The sequence below is a fragment of the Cyanistes caeruleus genome, chromosome 4 (assembly GCF_971803275.1).
Source record: "Cyanistes caeruleus chromosome 4, bCyaCae1.hap1.1, whole genome shotgun sequence".
NCBI classification, from domain to species: domain Eukaryota; kingdom Metazoa; phylum Chordata; class Aves; order Passeriformes; family Paridae; genus Cyanistes; species Cyanistes caeruleus.
Window position 1 is genome coordinate 14,662,775 of NC_141704.1, and position 22,339 is coordinate 14,685,113.

Here is a 22,339-nt window from a genome sequence, read left to right on the forward strand (position 1 = left end):
CTCTGTGAATCTTGGCTGGTCTGAAGTCTCCAGGAGATTTCAGCACTCATACACCCACTTCTGAGTATCTGCAAAGACAGGAGCTTATTCCCCTCTTCTGGTCTGGCAGAGTTCTGGAACATGTACAAACTCCTCAGTAATCTTCTGGAAGACATTTTCTGATGTATGCGATGTATCAACAACATAAAAACAGTAAAACCCTGGGAATATTCCTGCTCTCTGTGAAACAAAAAAAATTGAGTTTTTGAAAGCTGGACCAGTTTTTTGCTCTAGTTCACAACATCCTGGCAAGCAATTGTACAAACACCTTAAAGGAGAGAATGAGAAAGTGCTCTGAATCTAAACAGTGTTTTAATTAAATATTCAATCTCTTGAAAGCATAACATCCTATCTAAAATCCACTCAAATCCTTCTTTGAATCTGATGCCCTGTCTTAGGTTACTAATCATACTTACTGAATTTTCAATTAATGTGAAATTATTTATAAGTCAGCTTTTATGATGAAATTCAGTACTATGGAGAGATGATCACAATAATGAAAATCTACAAACCAAACAAATCCTTTCTCATGAAGTCATTCTTCAATGTACTGCATCTCACAGCTGAACTTTTTGTTGTGTTTCTTCAGGCAATCTTTTTAAGAGAGAAGCTTGACATCGTGATCTGATGGGAAATTATGTCTGTTTGTGCTTGTGTTGGGCCATCAATGGAAAAAATAAAGCTTTTTGTTAGCCCTCTTGAGTCTCTATTAACTGCAACATACAGAATGCTTCCAGCATCTGAGGTGGCTGTTAAAAAGACAGGTTGTTTTTGTGACAGCCAGCTGTTGTGACAATATTCTGTAAAAGCATTCCTTCTAGCTGGCTAGGGATTTGGTGTGAATGCTGTTTCATGCACTGTGTCCCACATTTTTATTTGGGGCTTACATAAAAAACACTAATGAGTGTTGTGCTTGTCAGGCAAGTCTGGAGACTTCTGGAAGATTACAGCTTCTCTCCTGCTTGTGCTGTAGAAATGTAGGCCAGTCTGGTCTTGGAGAGCTGCTGGACCTGAGGGGATAGTTTCTGGTAAACCACCTATTGGATCAAGGGAAGAGGGTTGATGTAATCTTTTTGAACTTCAGTAAAACTTTTGATACTGTCTCTCACAGTAGCCTTCTGGACAAAATGTCCAGCGTTCAGCTGTGCAACCAGAGAACGTGCCAGATTCTGCACCTCAGATGGGACAACCATGGATGTATGGACAGACTGGGGAATGAGAGGCTGAAAAGCAGTGTCATTCAAAGGGACCTGGGGGTCCTGGTTAATGGAAAATTGAACGTGAGTCAGCAGTGGAGGCAGCCAGGAGGGTCACCCATGTCCTGGGGGCATCAGGCACAGCATTGCCAGCTGGGCAAGGGAGGGGATTGTCCCACGCTGCTCTGCACTGGGGTGGCCTCACCTCGGGTGCTGGAGGCAGTTTTGGGGCCCACAATATAAAAAAGTCATTGAACTATTAGAGAGCATCTAAAGCAGGGCAACCAAGATGGTGAAGCGCCTTGAGGAGAAGCCATGAGGAGCAGCTGAGGTCACTGGTCTGTTCAGCCTGGAGGAGACTGAGGGGAGACCTCACTGTTGTGGTGTGTGCCCCAACAAATCCCTGAACGCAACCTGCGCCTTCAGGGCCCAGAGCACACCACTGACAGAACTGGCAATGACAAAGAAGCAAGGGACAGGTCTTTGTTTGGATATCCTAACAGGTCTAACCTCCAAAATGTTCCAGGGACAAAAACCAAGAGTGACCTGAGGGCACAGGATTAAATACAGGGTGACAGGGGTGGAGTTGAGGGCCAGGGCCCAATCGAGACAAGGGAAAATGGGGCAGAGGTATGGCTAGGGTCTGGGGAAACCAATAGGATAATGGGGGTGGGGCAATGCAGCAAACTGGGGCCAGTAGGAATCAGGGGAAGGGAGAACATTCTGGGGATTAACCATAATTGGCAAACAGGGGTGGAACAGGGATTACATCAACTTGGTGAACCAATAGAACAGCAAACCTTGAGAACTATTTACATGTGTCTGCAAAGGTCGATGTGCGGAAGGCTCTTCTCACCACAACCCAGAGGGGTGTCTCTTCTTGCCTGCTTTGGCCCCTCCAGAATTGAGGTATCTGTATAACACACCCTTGGGTCTCCACACCTCAGTGCAGTTATAACTTTTTCACAAGGAGAAAAAGAGGGGCAGGCAGTGATTTCTGTGGTGAGTAGAGATCAGACCTGAGAGAATGGCCTCAAACTGTGTTGGAGGAGATTTATGTTGGATATTAGAAAGAGGTTCTTTCCCGAGAGGGTGGTTGTGCTTTAGAACAGACTCCCCAGGGTAGCTGTCACAGCACCACCCTGACAGAGTCAGAGTTCAAGTGTTTGGACAATGCTCTTGGGAAAATAGTGTGACTCTTGGGAATGGTGCTGTGCAGAGACAGTGTTGCACTATATTAGGAATGGTGAGGCAGTACGACACAGACTCTCTTGTGGGTTGTACAAGAGAGCAAAGTTTATTATTCCAGATCTTTTTTTATAGACAGGTCTGAGAGGTAAAACTCTCATTGGCCATTAAACTTACACATAACTATCACTGGTCAAGTGGAACACCACCCCTTGCCTGTTTCTTGCAAGTAAACAACAAGGATCCTAAACAACACCTGCAAAAGGTGTTGTTGTCCTTCTCCAAGGACTGTTTTGGATTCCTTTTTATGCTTTCTCAGGCCAGAGTGAGAACCTTGTGTGACTTAGTTTCACACAGGCTCTGTGTTTCCTGCTTGCTTCTTGCATTTAGCATCCACAGGGCCAGGAGTTGGGCTTCATCATCCTGGTGGGTCCCTTCCAACTGAGCATATTTGGTGATTCTATCATGACTTCATCCCTGATGCTAGAACCTGGAACTGATCCTTGCTCTAGTATCAGATTGGCCCCTATTGGTCTTTAACAAAATAAGAAATGCCCTGTGCCAATCATACCATGTTACCCAAATCTTGACTAAAAATAACTGAATGCTAACATTTATTATTTTATTATTAATTATTATTATTATATTATTTTAACATTCAGTTATTTAAAAATAACTGAATGCTAACATGCATTTAATTACTATCTAGTTCAGGCTTCTCCCATGCTCAAACATGCAAGCTGACCTATTGTATTATGAAAACCATTCCTACATGTCTCTAACTGGATTAACTATATAGGCATTATTATACTGTTACTAGAATTCATTTTAGTAACTACAGCTCTCTATTTTATTTAGTTGGTATTATCTGGATCAGTATTAGCTTGCTTTGAGGCAGAGGCAAACCACCAAGGAGGCTGTGTGCAGCTGGCTATGTTGGACTTTGCTCCCTCTTCTAATTTTTAAATTCACATGGCTATGACTAGTACTGCTCACAAGGTGTGGGCTGGTAACTGATCCAGTTAATTACCAAAATTCTCTGGCTACTGGCTATGAGTAACTTCATTATGAGAATCTCTACAGAACACAGTTAAGTCAGAATGAAAATTTTGTTTTATCCATATATGTGCCAATATATGTACAAGAACTACAAATTATTACATTGTGGTATTATGATATATTCTTTTCCCCGAAGGTATGCATTGCATCTGGAAGGCCCTTCCATGCCCACCGGCAGCAAAGCTTGCCTGGGTCCTCATGGAGCCGAGCACCTCTCTCTGCTAACAGGATCTGCCATGTACTGCATCCTGGTGAAAAATCCCCAAAAGATTGTTTAAAGGTGGAATGAGCAAAACACGATACTCCAAACAGAAACACGAGAACAAGCTCCAAACTCTGCTCCTACGTGGTAAGAAACCTGTCCCTCTCTGAACAACTGCTGGAAATTTCCCCCCCCTTTTTTTTTTTTGATAACAGAATCAAAGAATTGTTAGGGTTGGAAGGGACCTCCCTCCAGGGAGCGAGACGTCCCTGGGCAGCCTGTTCTTGTGCCCACGCCACGCTCTGTGGTAGCAGCGCTTGCTTCAGCTCCCCGTACGGCTGGCAGGGACGGGGGCAGGCAGTGACAGCCAGCGACTGCAAAGGCAGCAGTGCCAAAGGGCTTTTTGGAGCAGTGCAGCCCCAGGGCCCTTCCTGTTCCACACTCTGAAAAGAAGGAGAGCAGGGGAGGTCGGGACAGTCAATCTGATATGCTCCCCGCAATTGAACCTGGACGAAGAGAGCCGGGAGACCCCAGCAGTGAAAACCTACTACTTCCGTGCTCAGCAGCACAGCCAGTCTCACCCAGCGCTTCAGAAAATGACAAACGCAGACGCTGAACGCTGTCTCCGTTCAAACGATGCAGTTATTAAGACAACTGCGATCCTTACGCGCGCCTGGCACCTGGGGCAACGCTCCCCAGGCAGTGCGGGAAGCGCGCGGACAGCCGCAGCCGGCGCTCCCTTCAGCCTCATGTCGGCGGGGGCTGCCAGCAGGAACAGCTCCACGGACTCGGGGATCAGCCCCCGGGCTTGCGTGGCGCCCACCCGCCCAGGGCTTCCTTCCTGGCTTCCATCCCGACTTCCTTCCCAGCCCCAGCGGACACCGCCAGCCCCGCCGCCCGCCCGTGAGTGAGCGCGGCGGGGCCGCTCCGTGCGCAGGCGCTCCGGGCCGCGCCTGCTCCGGGCCGCGCCTGCCCCGTACCGCGCACGGTGGGGGGGGCGGCCGAGCCCGCCCCCTGCGCCCGCCGGGCCGCGCTCGCCGCTGTCCCCGCCTGCCTCCGCCTCCAGCTCCGCCCGGGCGCTGGGAGCGGCGGCAACTTCCCCTCAAGTCCGCCCGGCGGCTGGGGGACGATGCGACCCAGCTGAGCGCGGCCCGAGAGGGGCGGGCGCGCCGAGGACAGGCAGCGTCGGCAGCAGCGGCAGCCCCGCCGCCCTAGTCTGAGTAGCCCGGCAGCCGCCCGCCTCAGCCCCCTGCCCTTCCCCGGTCGGGGCGGGAGCCGCCGCGGCCGTCCCATGTCCCGCAAGGCCAGCGATAATGTGGAGTACACGCTGCGGAGCCTGAGCAACCTGATGGGCGAGAAGAGGCGGCGGCAGGCGGACGGGGCCGCCGGCTCGGGCGCGGCGGCGGGCGAGCGGAGCCTCATCGCCGCCGAGTCCTGTTCCAGCCTCAACAGCGCGGCGTCGGGCGGAGAGCTGGAGCGGGCGGCGCGGCGCCAGTTCCAGCAGGACGAGACCCCCGGCTTCGTCTACGTGGTGTCGGTCTTCTCCGCTCTGGGGGGCTTCCTCTTCGGCTACGACACCGGCGTGGTGTCGGGGGCGCTGCTCCTCCTCAAGAGGGAGCTCAACCTGGACGCGCTCTGGCAGGAGCTGCTCGTCTCCGGCACGGTGGGCGCCGCCGCCCTGTCCGCCCTGGCCGGCGGCGTCCTGAACGGGCTGTGCGGCCGGCGGCCCTGCATCCTGCTGGCCAGCGGCCTCTTCACGGCGGGCTCCGGCGTGCTGGCCGCCGCCCGCGACAAGGAGACGCTGCTGGCGGGACGCGTGGTGGTGGGGCTGGGCATCGGTGAGTGCCACACCGCCCCGCCGGGCTCCCTCCCCCGCGGGGACCCAGCTCTTGCCCGGCGGGGACAGCGCTCCCCCGGGGCAGGTTTAACCGAGCCGGGAATCGCCTGTCCCTGCACGCCCGCAAACCCCTTGCGGTGAAGCAGAAGGCGAAGTGGCCCCGGAGTGCCCAAGGTTGGGGAGCTGGCGAGGGGAATGCTCGGCTGAGCGAGGTCCGGGGCGGGCTCCCATGGCCATCGCAGCGCGGTGTGGGTGCTTGCCCTCTTCGATTTTATTACAGGTGGTGTGGTCCTGCCCCGTTGCTGGGAGAGTTGTCTGGGTTTTGTACTGGGAGAATGGTCTCGCATCCTTTCAGTAGTTTCATCTTTAGGATCGCCTGTCAGTGTCAGCGCAAGCCGCAGGCTTTGCATTTGAAGGTTCTGGGAAGTCAGGGGCAAGGAGATCACGCCGGACTTTCTCAATTGTAAATACCTCTTTACTGGTTCCCCGCATAGTTTTTCTTGGGCACTAAAGGAATTCCTCTGGGGCAAAATGAGGTACTAATCTCCCTGGTCTGAAAAAGTTAACCCTTGCTCTGGAAGGCTTTGGAGTTCATTAATGACATATTGAACGTGAATTGCTGCTCTTTATTTGCCTTCCTATATAGGTTACAAGCAGTGGATTCCCGTAAAACTTTATAGCTGTCCCAAAGAACTTGCAGGGCTGTTTCCTCTGACCTGTGAGACTGGTTTCTGTGCCGACTATATCCTAAATATCCCTCAAATGTGGGTTGCTCTTCAGCTTCAGCTGCCATCCTATCTGGCAGTAATTGAATTGTACTCATCATCTAAGATGGGCTGTATGAGGTTAATCAGAATCCTTGGACTATAGTTGCTATAGTCCCTTTCTAGTCCCGTGCTTCCCTTTCTATCTGAAAGCACAAGGACAAACTGAGAAGTAAAATTGTTTTTCTCTGTGTGGCAAAGTTACGTTTCTTAGCCATTGGATAATTTTCTGAGTCCTCAGGCTTGTTACAGACACACTTTTTCTGATGCAAATCGTGGCCTTATTAAGGAAGAAGAGTTAGTGAGTCATAATAAGGGCTGTCAGAAATAAAATTGACTCCATCCTTGAAAGGGCTCATGCTGGTTTTCCCATACAGCAACATCTTCACCTTGCAGTTTTCTTACCCCAAGTTGGGTGGTTCTCATTTATTTTTTTAAAATGCTACCTCTCTGTGTGTTTTTTGTTTAAGCAAGACTTCAAGCTGCAGAATGTTGATAGTATTGGTCTTGAAGTCCAGGAGGCAAAACTGACTATGAGATTGAATGGATAATAGGAATTTTGATTCCTATTGATTGAGGACAATATGTGGTACATATATTTAGTGGTAGATGCTAAAAATACCAAGTGTGATGTCTTTTTGTGTTTGTAAAGCTTCTGTTCCTTTACCGTAACTGGTTACAATGACAACTTCAGGGGGTGTAGAGAAATGAAATGGATGGATGGTTTGCTTGACTCCTCTGTGTGTGTTTTGGAGAGAGATATGGACATGTTGGAATTGTCTTACGGTGGTGCATATAAATGATACTCGAATTGTTGGAGAGATACAAGACTTGAGACTTAATATAATCAATATATAAACCACAGAAATGAAAACTAGGAGCCCTACATCTCTTGTGTGCCCTGGGGATAGCAATCTCTCTTTAGCCTCTGTCCACATGAGGGGCAGAGGTGGTTTTTCTGATGAGACTCTGAAGAAATGAGAAATATCCTGAGGATTTTGGAGCACAAAGACACTAATTTATGTTTTAAAAATGTATTGCTTTTTCTTTTTTCTTTTTTTTTAAATCACAGACTGCTATTCTTTATGTGATGTAGTTTAGGGCCAGAAACAAAGCTTTACCTCAGATTGCCATGACTGAAGCATGACAAGAGACTCCAGGAATTGCCGAATCCAATCCTAACACAGTTTGTTTTACAAAAGAAAAAACAGCTGTTCTCATATAGCAAACTGGAGCAGTCTCTGCATTAAATCCCCCACCAGAGGGAGCCTGGATAATTTAATGAAGGCATTAGAAATTGGTGGAGGTTTTTTTTTCTTCCCTTTCATCTCTTGGAGACTTCTCATTATCATTTTACTGCCCAAAGTGAGCCAGAGCTTCCTAGTGTTGGTGTAAGATGGCTGTTCAGTAATGTGACACTTCAGTGATAGTACAAAATGCTAAAATGTTAGTGTGCAGTGGTGTAGTGTTACAAATGCTTTCCTACCTGAAAACCAGTAAAAACTTCTTAATTGTGTAGAATATTATATGTTTCTTAGATTTCCTTCCTATAGCACTCTGCAAATTACCCATCAAGAGATCTACTCTAGATACATGTGGGATTTTTTACATTTACTGAATGAATTACTGTGTTATGATCAGTACTGTGGTGCTGTAAAAGCTGATACGGTGATGTTCCTTCTGCCCTTGCTGGTGTAGGGTAGATCAGTGTTAATTTTGACTGTGTGAGAAAATGGCTATTTTTCTTGTGACTGTGATTTATAAAGGAATACAGTTAAACTTTCAAGGATGAAAACCACAGGATATATGCTGAAATGAGGAACATCTCTCATTTGTCTGTCTTGTCCATTTTTTACCATTTTTCTTAGAGCTGTTTTGAAATGGAAAAATTCTTTTTTCTACAGCCACTACAGAATGAGGTGATTCTGGAAATAAAGACCTTCTCTCAAGGACAAGCCTAAATCCTCTTTTATTGCAAATGTTGAATAGATTTTTATGGTGGAAACTGTTCTGTTCCCTTTCTGTCGCTCTTCCCCTTAGTATTAATATGAAATATAGAGAATGCATAAAAATGGAAAACATGTTCAGCATGAGCTTAGAATTTCCTTAGATCTTTTCAGATCTGAATTTCAAAATACATAGCTCATGACAGTTCCAGACTAAACGGCTTAAGAACAAAGTTATGGCCATTATTCCTTCCCACCTGACCATTTCCAAGCAATTCTGGTGTCCTGGACTCTTTAGGAATTTATCTGAGCCAAATGCCAGGAATGCAACACGTGGGCAGATGATATTCATTACAGCAAATGGGGGCAAAATCCAAACATTTGGGAATTTCAGTTGGATTGCATGTGCTTGGTAATACTTAGCGTGAGCGTTGCTAGGTAAAAAAGTCATTGGTACAAAGGATGTTTGGACTTTTGGCATCTGATAATGGTGAAGGCCTCCTCCTGTTGTCTTAAGTTGGCTGCTGTAGTTTGTTTGTTTGACAGGAAAGCTGGGTCCTCCATTTGGCTCGTGTTTAGTCTGCCCCAAAGCCTGAGGTCAGGCCAGAACTGAAACACTAAAAGCAAGAACCAGGCATGACTGGAGATGAGAGTAATTTCTGCTGAAAACCTCCTGTCTTGAGAAGGAAGGCAAAGAGCGAGAAGATTAATCACTGGGACTAAACACAGCAGAGACTAGAAAGGATAATAATAAACAGCCATGTTTGCAAAATCACTTTTTTTTAATGCTGTAATCAGTCCAACGTCCTAATTTGCCTAAACCCATTGGCCGTGGTTTGCCAACAGCTCACCTCTCTGCGATGGGAATATATTATCCTTCTGTCATCTGGGGATGCTGAAGATTTTAAGTTTACAGCTGGTGTTGGCATGGTGCTTCAGGTAGTGAGGTGTTCAGGTTACTTTTTCAATAGCACTTACATACCACCTGTAGAAGGAAAGCAGTTTGGGCAGAGCCCAGGAAGTGACAGCATTAAGCTTACTCCTCCATAGCTGATCTCTAGATGTACAGTCTTTAGCTGGATAATTAGATACTCCTGTCTTGTTTTGCATGCAGAATAAATGATGCTCAATTAATGATAAGCTTTTCAGGGTTTTGTTTGCTTGCTGAATGTGTGGCTTAGGCATTACTTAATGTACACATTGCCCAAGTTGTCACGAAAGCAGAGTTACATAGGATTACAATATGTGCATGTTACTGAGTCTGCAGTGCAATGGGGACCTGCCAGGTTAGGTGCCTTATCTTCTCCTTGACATTAGTACATGCAGTATCTTCACAATGTAAGCTTACTGCTCATTGCTTGGTTTGTGCTCAAAATGTCTGTAGTATTTTTTTTTAAAGGCTATATTTGAATCTGACATATGTAGTGCTCCTGGTAGCATCGTCTGACTACATATGTAGGTCATTTTCTGAGCAGAGGAAACAAGATTGTACACAGAGTTAGGCAGGAGTGAAAAGCTCTGGCATATGGTTGTGGCTCCCCTGGTGGAGTTGGCTTCTATTGACAGTATAGTTCAATACCAAATGACAAAAATAACCAAATTTATCCAAAGGACTTGCATAATGTAGTACAAACTGTGTGATATTTGAAGTGGTTAAATAAAGGTCTGCCATATAATCTGGACTACTAGATATGCTGTGGAAATACTAGAAAATAACCAGTATAACACGTTGCCTATGAAAGATGAGGATATGTGTGCTGGTTATTATAATTTTTTTATTATTTTTTTTTTTTTTTAATACAACTGAGTTTTTTCAGGTATTTTCCCATGTATTTTTATCTTGAAAAACCAGATTAATATTCTTATCCAACCTCAACAGCTCAATATGGGAAGCTCTGAAGCTTCAGTCTGTTTTTATAACTGTCAACCACCTTTTTTAAAGGAGTTTACACCTTGGTACATTTTAGTCACCCTCAACCCCCAAATATGCTGTGTTGCTTCTGACAGATGCTTGTAATTTTCACTCCAGAGGTTCATAGGCTATTTTTACCTCTGGAGACAGTGGTTTGTTGGTATAAGCTGGCAGTAGAGGGATGGAGGGGGTTGGAGAGACAAATTTCTGGATTGTTGCAATTGACTGTTGTGCTGTCACTGCCCAGAGATGGTCACGCAAGCTTCTAGGATCTAAAGCTACTGACATTAATATGTGTGCTCAGGATTGAATCTCTGTATTTTAAGAGCTTTTTCTATTCTTGTGCAAAAACATCTGGAAGGATACTTTAGCTTCTGAGTGGAGCTGAAATCTTTCAGGATACCAGGATTACTTTAAGATGAAAAACTATCTTTTCAAGTCCTCTAATTTTGTGTGCCTTGGACAGGATACACAGCTCAGTTCACTGTCATGTCAACAAGCACTGACTCCCTTATTGTTTTGTCTGATGGTATAATACAAAAATCAGCAATTTGCACATGAATGTTGCTAACTTACATTTAGTGACCATTTCAGGATAAAATATAAAGTACATAGAGTTGTATCTAAGAGAATTTCTTTATTTTTGTTCTTCTGGACACTTTTTAAAGGCATAAGGGAGGCGTTTTGACCTTCTTGCTATTGTTTTTATTTAACTTCAGAAAGAAATTAATTCCCATAGTTCATAAACCTAGAAATATTTTCCTGTTTTTAAAACATGGGAAATTTTCTAAAATAATTTTCCTTGTACTTGGTCAAACAGTTCTATTAAAACATAATCCCTGTTGGATTATAAGTATCTTTGTTTATTTTGGAAAAAATAGAAAGCATCCATTTCATAGGTGACATAAAATTGAAATTATGGTCTTTTTACTCCTGATAAAAGGCAACTTGATGGAAGCTTGCAGTGTTAAACACAGGTATTTCCTTACCTTGAAAAAGTCATGTAGGCACTGTAGGTGGGCTTATTTTCAAAATGCTTTGTTTGCTACAGGAACAGGAGATCAGTGACATCCATTTACTGTTATGTTAGAGACAGCAAATCATTCAGGTGGGACTTCTGGGTCTGAGTCACTTGTTTGGCTGAAGTTTGCACCAGTCCTGTCAGCAGAGGGACAGGGGAGGATATCTGAGGACAGTCCAAGCGGCAGATTCAAGGTGCTGGCTGCTGTCTCGTGCTGTGCACTGTCAGAACTTGCACTTAATTTTTGTTCTGTGTGTAATAGTCTGTATTTTGCCAATTGTATCCTGAGAAGCAATGAAAAAAGTGAATCACTGAAAGGATGTGCTGAAGATTTGAGTTCTTTTTAGCTATATTTTTCCTTATCTTATTATCAGTAGACTTCAAGATTAATTATAGCAGATGTATGCTTTTAAGTGGTGATTAATAGAATATATCCTATTTTAAAATACAGTATTTCTTTCAAAAGTAGTAATTTAGGAATCTTAGGGATTATTACATTCAGATATGATAAGCTTTTGGGTTGCAAGTCCTACAGAAGTCCTGAAATTTGGTAATTTCCACTTAAGGTGGTTGGACTCAAAGTGAGCAACTGTTGCCGTGCAGCATGCTGGCACCACAGAGGTATAATGGGCCTGATGGATAGCTTTGTTTGCAAAATTGTTTTATTGGTCTTCATTGGTGGGCTTTCACATCTAACCTGTACAATTAGTATTTCTGTTGTGAAGCTTGTGAAGAGCTTGGGTCTGCATTGAACTGCTGGAAGCCTGAAACCAGTGATTGATGAAAATCAAGAGAGCAGAGTTCCACCTTTGGGCTTTTTTTGGCAATGGTTATGCCTGTGAACAAGTATGAAGAGAAGCAGTTGTTAATTCTTTTGTAAATATCTTGTGTAATATGGCTCTGGATAAGTCTGGAGCCATCTGATTACTTTAGCTAAACTCTGTAAGTCTTTTGATGCAACTTGTGTGCAAACTCTTCTAAAATATATTTTGCATGTGATAGTTGTGGAAATAAAGGTTTAAAAGCACACATTCCTCTTCTTTCGATTTCTGATCTTCTTCTGATTTGTTGTCAGATTTAGACTGGTTTCGTAAAGGATTTATTCAAAGCAAATGCATGTCCTGAAGGGGATATTTTCATAGGTGCTTTCTTATTTTGGCTGTTTATATCCAGGGTGATTTCACTTAGGTTTCTTAGGTCAGACAGTCTGTCCCTCCTTCCTTCACAAGTCCCTTGCAGACATGCTGCTGGCATGGATGAAATGCCACACTGTGACCCCAGAGCCCACCGCTGCCATCTAGCTGGGTTTGGATGGGCCACAACATGCTTTTTCAGCCATGGGGTTAGCCAGTGAGTTCCCACTTCCCCCTAGGTTTGGTCTCTTATTCAGCTGAACAGTTAAGACTGCCTGCCTCATCTGCAGTTGGGGACAGACTTCTTTTTATGTTCCTCCCTTTTGAACCACAGATTCTTGTTTGAAGTCCTCGTGTGCCCTAGGGATTGCAGCTGGGTTGACTTTCTTTGGAGTTCTGCCATCATTTCATGTGGCTGTGTGCTAGTGAGCTCAGACACTGAAGCAGTTGTGTAAATTTAAAAAAAAACAAAACAAGGTGTATGTTTATTGATAAATGCAACTTTTTTCCTTTACCTTGGGCTTGTCCTTTAGTTGTCACTCAGGGACTTTTCCCCCCATCTCTGGATGGGTTTTTAGTTGTGTGTATTCAGGAGTTGTCAACCCAGCTTCTCTGCCTGAACTTTTCTTGCACCCCCCCTTGATTTTTCCAGTGTAATTCAGCAGCAGGGAGCAGAGGGAGCAGCTCTCTGGAGGAGGTTTGTCCTCTGTGGCTAGCCTGAAAGGCTCCTTGGTTCTCATTAGAGCTGATGTTTTTCAGGACCACCTGGCACTGACCTTGGGGCTCATCCTTTGTGAGTGTTCTACAACAATAAGCATGTTCTACTCCTGAGTGACAAGACAACTTCCAGGCAAAAAAACTTCCCAGGCAGTGTGAAGAACCGCTTTCAGCACATGGGCTGTCAGACACTGCAAGGCTGAACAGCCTTCAGGGAAAAGTAAGGATTCCCTTTCTTCTCCCTGAAGGCCTGAGGCAATTGCTTCAGGCCTCAATTCTAGAACTTTCTGTTCTCTTTTCAACACTGTGTATTTGGGAAGGTCTGAGTTCCACAAGTCTCATCTGAAGTGGTAGTTTTGAGGAGCTCTCTAATCTAGTGAACAGCCAGCCAAGCACATACAGCTGCATGCTCAGTTGTCTCTGAGGCAGGAGTGAAGTGGTTGTCAATCTCCAGATGATAGATACAAAACCGGGAGATGCCAGAAATGCTGGAGAACCTGCTATGGTAAACAAAAATATGTAGCTAAATTTGCAGTCACCTCGATGTCACCCATATTTTCACAGCCTAGAGAAAATTAAATAGTTCTAGAAACTTGTACCGTAACTGGGAGCCCTACGGCAAAAGTTTTCAATTCTTCTCCCAGAAGTGGAAGTTTCTGCAGGCTAACCTGCAGAAACAAGAAGTAGCAACCCTTTTGTTTCCCTTTTCATTTGTTTAGGAGCCTCATGTACATGGTTTTCTCCACTGTTACTTCCCTTGCAAGGGAAGCAAAACCAGTAATTGTGGTTTTAATGTCTATGCATATAATCACTTTGGAAAAAGATTGTTTTTCAGCAGCTGGAAGTATTAGGTATGTGTTTGTGTTTAGCCACAGCTCTTCTATTTACTGCCTTTCTCTGGAAATACAGGGCAATGCATTGTAAATTCCAAAGAGCAGAAGAACCTGCCTGGGGTTACCCAGGTTGTATTGCTCATGTTGTGGGGTATATGGCCTTGTAAATAGGGAATGTATTCTGGTGAGCACTGCTCTGAGAAACATCTACTGAATTGATTGCTGGCATTAATTTCTGTTTGCTCATGAGAAATTCTCTCCCTTCTCTCTTCCTTCTCTTAAATACTTGCTCGATGCAAGAACCCCACAGACTTGACGAATCTCCACTTCTTAATAAAACTGGATAGTTCTCTAGATATGTTTTCGTATTTTTAGTGCTCCTACTCCTGGTTCACCAGAGAAGAGCTTTGAACTTAGGCCTACTTGAAGGCACCAATAATTTGAACTTTAAACTGACAACACTCCTAATAAATGAGTGGATGTTGAAGTTTTGCATTGGGTTGTTCTTGTCTGATTGTCTGTCTTCTTTCTTTCAAGTTGAGAGTTATAAGAACATGAAGGTGACTTTAGTGTCATTAAATAACTTCATGTTGTTAAGACTGATATGTTGCTGTCAGAGCAGTACCATTGTTCATAAGTCATCAATTGCATTTATTCTAATAGAAAAGTTAGTATTTGAAAACTAGCAATTGCCTTGATTCATGCCCTTCACTGAGCTGTCTTCTGCAGTCCATCAGATTCTGCTTTTGCATCTCTCTCATTTCCAAGGGCAGGAGATGAGCAGATCTAGAAGTACTCCTCCTTTTGCCTAGTGCAGTACCAGAGCAGAGCTGCTGTGCCTAGAGGAGCAGGCATGGAGGAGGAGCACTGGTGCCATCCTGTTCTCATGCCTTGTGGTGCAGTTTAACCTCCAAAAGAACACCAGACCAGCTGGTGGAAATGGGCAGCTCCTGTTTGCATCCCTCTGATGTCTTCCCTTAAATTACTATTGATTCTTGTTCAAAGCCTGTAATGGTACTACAATACTTGGTAGTTATATGTGATTCTGTGGAGTTTTTAACTAATATTATGAAAAATGACCCATTTGGTTTTACAGCTCTGTTCTTGGAAGAACTTGCAGTACTTAACCTGGAAAAAACAGTTGTTGATTTACTCTATCGTTACCTCACATAAATGAATGGGCAGTCAGGATTCAATAATTTCTTTAAGGAAGAGGTAGATGATCCTGATGCTGAAGACAACTACATTCTGAGCATGTTGCAATTTTTACTCTTGCTGTTGTAGCATAGGTTTCACATTCCAGCTGTAAAAATGGGCAATATTTCAATTGTAAAAATTATCAGGAGTTATGAAAGGAAAAAAAGCTACTATCTTAAAGGTCCCTAAAGAATTTCAGAAGCAAAACCACTTAAGATAATAAATATACTTAATAAAGTACTTAGGAGATTTTTATAGAAAAAGTGTAGGTAACTAAATAAATTATGCTGAAAGCCATGACAAGAAGGCTGGAGCAAATTCAGCAATCTATAAAGATAAGCACAGAGCCTATATGAGGTGTTGGAGACAGGGAATATTTTTACTGCCTTTTTGAACATCTAACTGGAGTGCAGGTAGGATCAGGGAGAGCTGGGAGCCTAAATTCTTGTATAGCAGGTGGAGGATGGTATACAAGAATCCCAAAGTCAGAGGACTCGAATCGGAGTTAGTATTCCTTTGGGTTCTACTTGTTCAACAGGTGATAGTAGGAAAGAAATACCCATTCTTATGGCATTTCTTGTATGTTTAAGGTTCAGGTCAGTGTGCTTTATTTGCTGTTCCTTGTTGTATGAAGACCTGCTCTACCTGTTATTTAGAACTTCCTTTTCTGCTTGTAGCTGCCTACCTAGGAAGTTTTGTTTATGAGGTTAAGGAGATAAAAATCATAGGGACCCTCCACTGAGTACTTGCTCTCTGATTTGGTTGGCTAATTTTTTTAGGATTGTTGGCTGGAGCTCTGATGGAGAGTGTGGAGAGTCTAACATCTGAGGAAGTCAGTGTGGTAATGGATGAACTACTGAGCATGGAGGAAATAGTGGCTAAGTCCAAAGCAGTGTGTATTTTAAGCATGCACTTCAGCAGGTGTTTGCATACAAGTGACCTTTTTTGTTTGTTCACAGGTCCTTGATTATTGGACTGTTGAGGTCAGTAGTAGCTATGTCAGCACAGGAATGGGGAATCTGCCTGAGGGGAAAAGGTAAGTCTGGTTTTATTCACTATGGAGTTCAGCAAAGTCTTTTGCCTGGTAGACTCCCTGCTCCTGCATTAATCATAGGTGCTGCTGACCTCACCAGTCCAATTCACATTGGAACAGCTTGGTACAAATGAAATCCAAAGCCACCTGGGCAATTTTAGGATGCTGAAAATAGAGGTGGATAAGGCTAAATGTTGCACACAGGCATTAATGGTGTTTTAGCCCAAAAATTCGATCACTGTGACAATATTTTGAGCTAGTACTTGTGTCTGGTTTTGTGCTGTGTGTTGTTCTTGGGTAGGAAGAGAAAGCACAGATCCTTTCTCTTGTAATGATTGACTGGTGTGTTGGAAAAAATCATCTGCGCATTTAGCAGAAACGTGGGCACACACTGAGTAGAGCATTACACAAATAATGTTAACTTCCCTTTTACTGAGTGGGAATTTTACTTTACTAAATTCTTTGACAATTTGGATGAGAAGATACTATTTCTCGTGAAATCTAACATTGTGTAGGGCACAATATTTGTTTGTGTCTGGGTGGTCTGTGTGATTTCCTCTGTGCATCTTGCCATCCTGCAGGTTTAGGGCTTCACTCTGCTCCTGGTCCCAGTCTGCAGGTTTTCTAGCTGGGGTGCACAAAATATTATCATGTTCAACAGCCTGTGTCCTTCCGAAAAAGCTGGAGTTTCATGGCATATTTTTTAGGTCATGCTTTGTTGTTTCTGTTGTGTCTCTGATGGGGACTTTAAGATAAGAAGACATACTACTGTTTGTGTTTGTGTTTTTGCTTTGATTGTGCCTACTCTGTCCCCACCTACTCATTCCCTTTATTCAAAAACTGTCTGTTTTATCAGTCTACAGACCTCTCCCTGATTCAAAGTTAATTGCTTTGCCTGACACCCATGTACTATCTGAGCTATTCATCATTAGCCTCTTAGATGTGGAGTTTTTCCTTGCCCAGGAGGAAACAGTACTCCAAGCTTGTTACACAGGACTGCAGAGAAGGCTTCTCCTCATAGCTCAAGACCAGCAGTCCTGTGTCTGTAATACCAGTTGGATCTTTAGCAAGATGAGTCACCTGTTTAGAACAATTGTGTTTAATCTGTTCAGAAGATAATTCTCCATAGCGGTGAAACTTCTAAGGGACTGTGTACATGTTTTCTGGTGTTCCTTGTGTAGAATCTTAACATGTTTCTGGCTGACTTAAGAGAGCCTCTGCTGATGGTTATATACTCCCTTGTATCTTTGACCCCAGAGTATGGATTTGTGTGTGACTGTTTCAGATGGGCTGTTGAGGCATCAGTCTCTATGGCACTGTGCTGGTTGGATGAGGGTGAGCCTGGGCTGCCTGTTAGCCTGCTGTCTCAAGCTTTGGTGTTCATTCTGCTTTTCTTCCTGGAGACTCTGTGGGATACACGGAATGGAACTGTGCTTATGTGTTAAGTGTGATGGGGACTTCCTATGAACTATGATGCAGTCAAACTAGTCAGTTTTTCAGTTCTTCTAGCTGCAATAGCTTTTTACCCCCAAATTTCTCCAGGGAATTTCATTTGGACTGGGATGTAGGGAAATCAGTCCTTGCACTGGTGCACAGATGAAGAACTGGAAGTGTGAGTGCTAAAGAAGCACTATTTGAAGATGGTTATGCAAGAGGATACTGTAAACCAAGCGTACAGATTTTTGGGATTAGTGTATTTGAAATAGATTTTGCAACTGTGCTCTGGAGGACAGGAGAAGATATGAAGAATGAATATGAAGATATGGCTTTGGGGTATGGGGCCATTCTTTCTGCTTATTTTAAGATTTTTTTTTATCAAGTGTGGATATATAGTTCTTGTCTCAGTCCTTTATTTTTTATTAAATTTTTATCAAATAGGGATGTGTTTCTTCACTTAGATAATATGGATTTGTATGTTTTAACACCTGCACAAGATAACTAGTTTCATCTGTGCTGTGGCAGGGAGCAAGAGGAAGAACTTCAAGAGGCTTGACTTGGCATACTCCCAGCAAAATTGATTTCTTTATCTCCTGATCTTGATAAACTACAAATTATTACAGCACTTTACAGGAGATACTAATCTATTCAAGTAATTGTAGATTCATATAAAAATCAGGTCTGTAAGATAGGTGTGCATGTCATACTGAGCTACAACTGAAAAGTATAGCTTTAGGCAGATTTTCTAGGGAAGTTTCTAAGACTTTTAAACTGATGTTTGAATATAACAAATAAATACTACGTGTGAAAGTGCTATTCATCTTGCTTTTCATCTTCTGTGGTATTTTGCTTACAGCAATGCTCTGTTTCTTGCTTGAAGCAAATGATTCAACTTGTTGTGCATGCGTGTGTGTGTGCTCTTCAGTCTCACACAAATATGTTCCCAATGTAGCTGAATCATCCAGAAGCAATGTATGGCTCTTTCATTGGATTTCTATTTGTCCTGCATTATCAGCACTAAAATACATGTATCCCTAAAGCAATAATAGATTGAGAAGTGTTTGCTTTACTCTGTCTCTTTTTCACAGTTGTTCTGAGTGTTCTTTGGTTTGTATTTCTATTTGTCAGCATTATCAACCACTAAAGTACATACATCCCTGAAGCAGTAATATGCCAAGAAGTGTCTGGTCTGCTACATTTCACTTTCACCCTTGCTCTGTGTGTTTTGTACTCTTGAAATTTGTCTTGTTACAGGGCCTGTAGCCATCGGTTTTCTAAGTCACAGTAAATTTTGCCCTTGCATGTACCGGATGAGGTTACCTGTTCTACAACTTGGAGCCCATTCCGTTTACTTGGGTGCTGTAGAAGCAATCATAGCTAGAATGCTATTGCAAGGGAAAAAAAAAAGATAGGCTGATACAAAGAGCAACAGACACAAAGCCTCAAACTCATCTTGCCATAAAATGAAGTTTTTTGTGTAATGTATAAGCCTGAATTACAGTCTTATGTTAGAATAAGTTAAATATATGCATGTGGTTGTTTCACTTTGCCACTCACCTGAAATACTGCAGTGAGGGTGCTGAGGCATTGGAACAGATTGCCCAGAGAAATTGTGGATTCACCCTGGAAGGGGATTTGAGTAACTTGGTCTAGTGGACAGTGTCCCTGCCCATCCTGTGATGGGCCAGTTGGAATTAGATAATCTTTAAGGTCTTCTCCAGCCAAAACCTTTCTGTGAACCTACAAATAAGAAAATGTCTCTTGTGCTGTTGAAAAACATGACTTGTACAATGAGTCCCCAAGAGTCTGATGCAGTCTTTTGCTGAATAAATGTAAGACTAATCTGTAATTCTTGGATTTGTTGCTTTCTGGCATTTGGATCATCAAGTGACTGTGGTGCCTTATGCCTCCATTTCTCTTTCTGTAAGGTGGATGTTTGCATTCCCAAAAGTATTCTTGGACTTATTTAAAAAACAAATAGTAATATTTTTTTCTATCAGTCATAACCTGTTCAACACTGCAATTTCTGTTAATGGACATTATAGTGTGATTTTCAGTTTCACAGGTAATTTCCTCTATAGTCAAATCTCTTCTCTGTCCCTCCTTGGTGTGTATTTGGCCTGTAGACAGGCAATACTGTTGGTGGTACTTCTCAGAGAAGTCTGGTCTCAGTACTGTCTGACATTCAGTCTTAGTGAAATGCAGGTAAATTATTTATAAAAAAATGAATTTTAAATTTTATGATTTAATTATTACATGATGTTGTAACTGTAGGCAATTCTACTTGACTGGAAGTGCAAACTCTGCATTCATAGGTACATATATACAAATTGGCATATACTTGTCATTGAGAAGAAAAAGATTGCCAAAAATCAGGCCACCTCTAAAAAGCATTCTAAAATGTATCTCAGTGAAGTAATGTAGACTTAACTTCCAGAATGTGCTCTGGCATGCTGTATCACTGACCATGCTTGTTTTTCAGTTTCTCCCAGAAGCCTATTCTGTGCCTTATGAGCAAATAGCACAAGAGTCATTAAAGGACTGCCACTAAATGCTTCTGGTAAATCATTCCTAAGCTTGAGTTTTTTAATATGGTATATTGAAACACTGCTCAAGTTTTTGTATATATTGTACTTATTAGCAGTTAAAAAGCCCTTTAAACTAAGAAAGGAAAACAGTGTAAACTCAGAATGAGCAGGTGAATGTGAACTTGACAGTATTTGAAAGGTATCATCAAGATGATGAGCAGTAGACATTTAAAGTATTGAAAGCACACACTGTATTGGAAGCACAGTCCATGAGGAGCTTTTCTAGCTGTTGTATTTTTGTAGTAGGTACAGGTATTAGGGGTGAGGATTCTGTTATTAAGGAGGTGATCTTTGGTAACAGGAAGAGTAGCATTCTGCTAGAGTAGTGTCTTCTTCCCAGTCTCATTGACAAAAGCCTGTCATCAACATGTGTGCTTTGCAATGGATAGTAAAATTTTATGGGGAAAATACTGTGTTTTTATTATTTCCTTTTTTTATGCAAGTATAAATAATACTAACTGGGCAGGTAGGAGTTGGTAGTGACTAATTCAGAGATCCAGTCACCTATGAGCTGTTTCATGCTTCATTATAAGTGCCTAGTGCTTTATTAGAAGCTATCACAACTGGTTCCATTCCTACTCAAAGTTACTTTATTGGTGCTCAGTTTAATGATTCTTCCCCAGTGGGTAATTAATTCTGTTTTCTGATGTTGCTCTTCTGCAGTATTGTCAGCAGTCCCTACCTTTTCTTTTGGGAAATAAGAAAGAGTAAGTAGGCCAAAAATGTTTTAAAATGTAAATAAAATAATTTTTACTTTCGAGTGAAAATTCAATTATATGTAGCTAGGTTTTACCATAATTGATGTTTCAATTAAATCTTGCTTTTTGAAAACTTAATTAAAAGATCAGGTGAAATGTGATGTAGGTAAAATCAAGATGAGAGATAGTAATTACTTGATAGAGTTTCTTTGGAAAGAGTCCTGTGAGGATTCAGACATCCTTCTCTGCTCTGGTCTAAGACTTTTCAGCTATCGTCAATATGGAAATTTCTTCAAAAATTTTTCTCTGTGAAAGTGTAATCTTTCTGAGTAATCACAGGGCTTGCAAAGTTTATTTTCCAGAGAGATCCTGGATTTAGTTATTTTTCTCAGTTGTAGCTTGTGCTTGTCATTTAAAGCTTGATCCTTAAATGAGAATGTCTTGTCACTTCAAAGGAGAATGTGGCTTCTTTTTTAACTATAAACTTTTCTGTTTTAAGGATGGGATCCACTTCTAAGTTGGGAGCAGGTTATGAAGGAGTTAAAATTTACTACTCTCTAGTAGCTGTACCTCAAGTACAAAAAAGCTGGGTCACTTAGAGACTGGCAGATAGCAAACAGAAGCAGTGGAGTATTTCATTGACCAGCTTGGTATCTGACAGCTTACACTGATTTATTGTAACTTGTGTAGTGCAAATCACAGGCAAAGCAGATTTTATCTTAGAGATACTTGCTGTATCTGTGTTAATTGGAATGGGACTGTCAGATACACTTTTTTAAATTTAAACTCCTAATTTTTCTTAAAATTTCTCATTTTCACTATTCTCTCACTGTATGGGGGCAACACAGCAGACTGACAGATAGAGTCAATGCAGTGCCCGGAGTTTCAAGATGGCACTTCAGATACCCATCTTTATTTCCTCTTAATCTTTAGGTTATCTAGAGTTATCAAAGTCTTGTATCACTTAATGAGATCTACCAAGAACAATGCAGTGTTTTCCCAGCTTTCTCTGTAATCTGACCTGGAGTTCTGCCTGAATGCTCCCCTGCTAATGTGCCTGGAGAATGAAAATAGGGCAGACAAGAGCCGCTCTGCAGCGGGACCTCAGGGGTGTTGTGCTGGGTGCTCTGAGGAGGGACCTAACAAAGTGTGAAGTAAATGCTGAAGTAAAGCAGCTGTTACCAGAATTACATGTTATTTGGAAAATGGCTGTCCATCACAATGCATCTAGAGAACTGCAAGTTGTCAAAAATTGAAAGTCATGGGAGCAACATTTCTCAGAAAGCTCTTTGGCAGTCCATTTCCCTGACAAAATTTAGCAGTAATTTCTTTCTACCTGCGGCATCCATCCAGGTTGGCTGAGGCTTCCTCAGCTTTTTTGTCCCTTAGATATTGGTAATGGAGTAGTTGATCTGTTCCTTTTTTTCCTTTTAGCACTTGACACTACTGTCTTGCTTTTTTTCCCCCCTCAAGTGCAGCAGCTTCATTCTTCTCTTGTAGCTTCATTTTTTTTTTGTCAGTATAAACCATTGGTGGAAG

The 22,339-nt window shown here is 42.7% G+C and overlaps 1 protein-coding gene across 3 annotated transcripts in view; it reads left to right on the forward strand.

Moving 5' to 3' along the window:
* Positions 1-4,666: 4,666 nt before the first annotated feature.
* The window catches only part of SLC2A13 (solute carrier family 2 member 13), a 143,752-nt gene continuing 126,079 nt past the window's right edge, over positions 4,667-22,339 (forward strand). The window contains exons 1-2 of one of the 3 annotated variants that reach the window (XM_086886820.1): positions 5,146-5,522; positions 16,004-16,080. In XM_086886820.1, the coding sequence (XP_086742946.1) occupies positions 16,041-16,080 (40 nt within the window). In that variant the 5' untranslated portion in view covers positions 5,146-5,522; positions 16,004-16,040. Of the gene's footprint in view, positions 5,523-16,003; positions 16,081-22,339 lie in introns of all 3 variants that reach the window. The other 2 variants (XM_086886818.1, XM_086886819.1) reach the window with 2 other exon arrangements.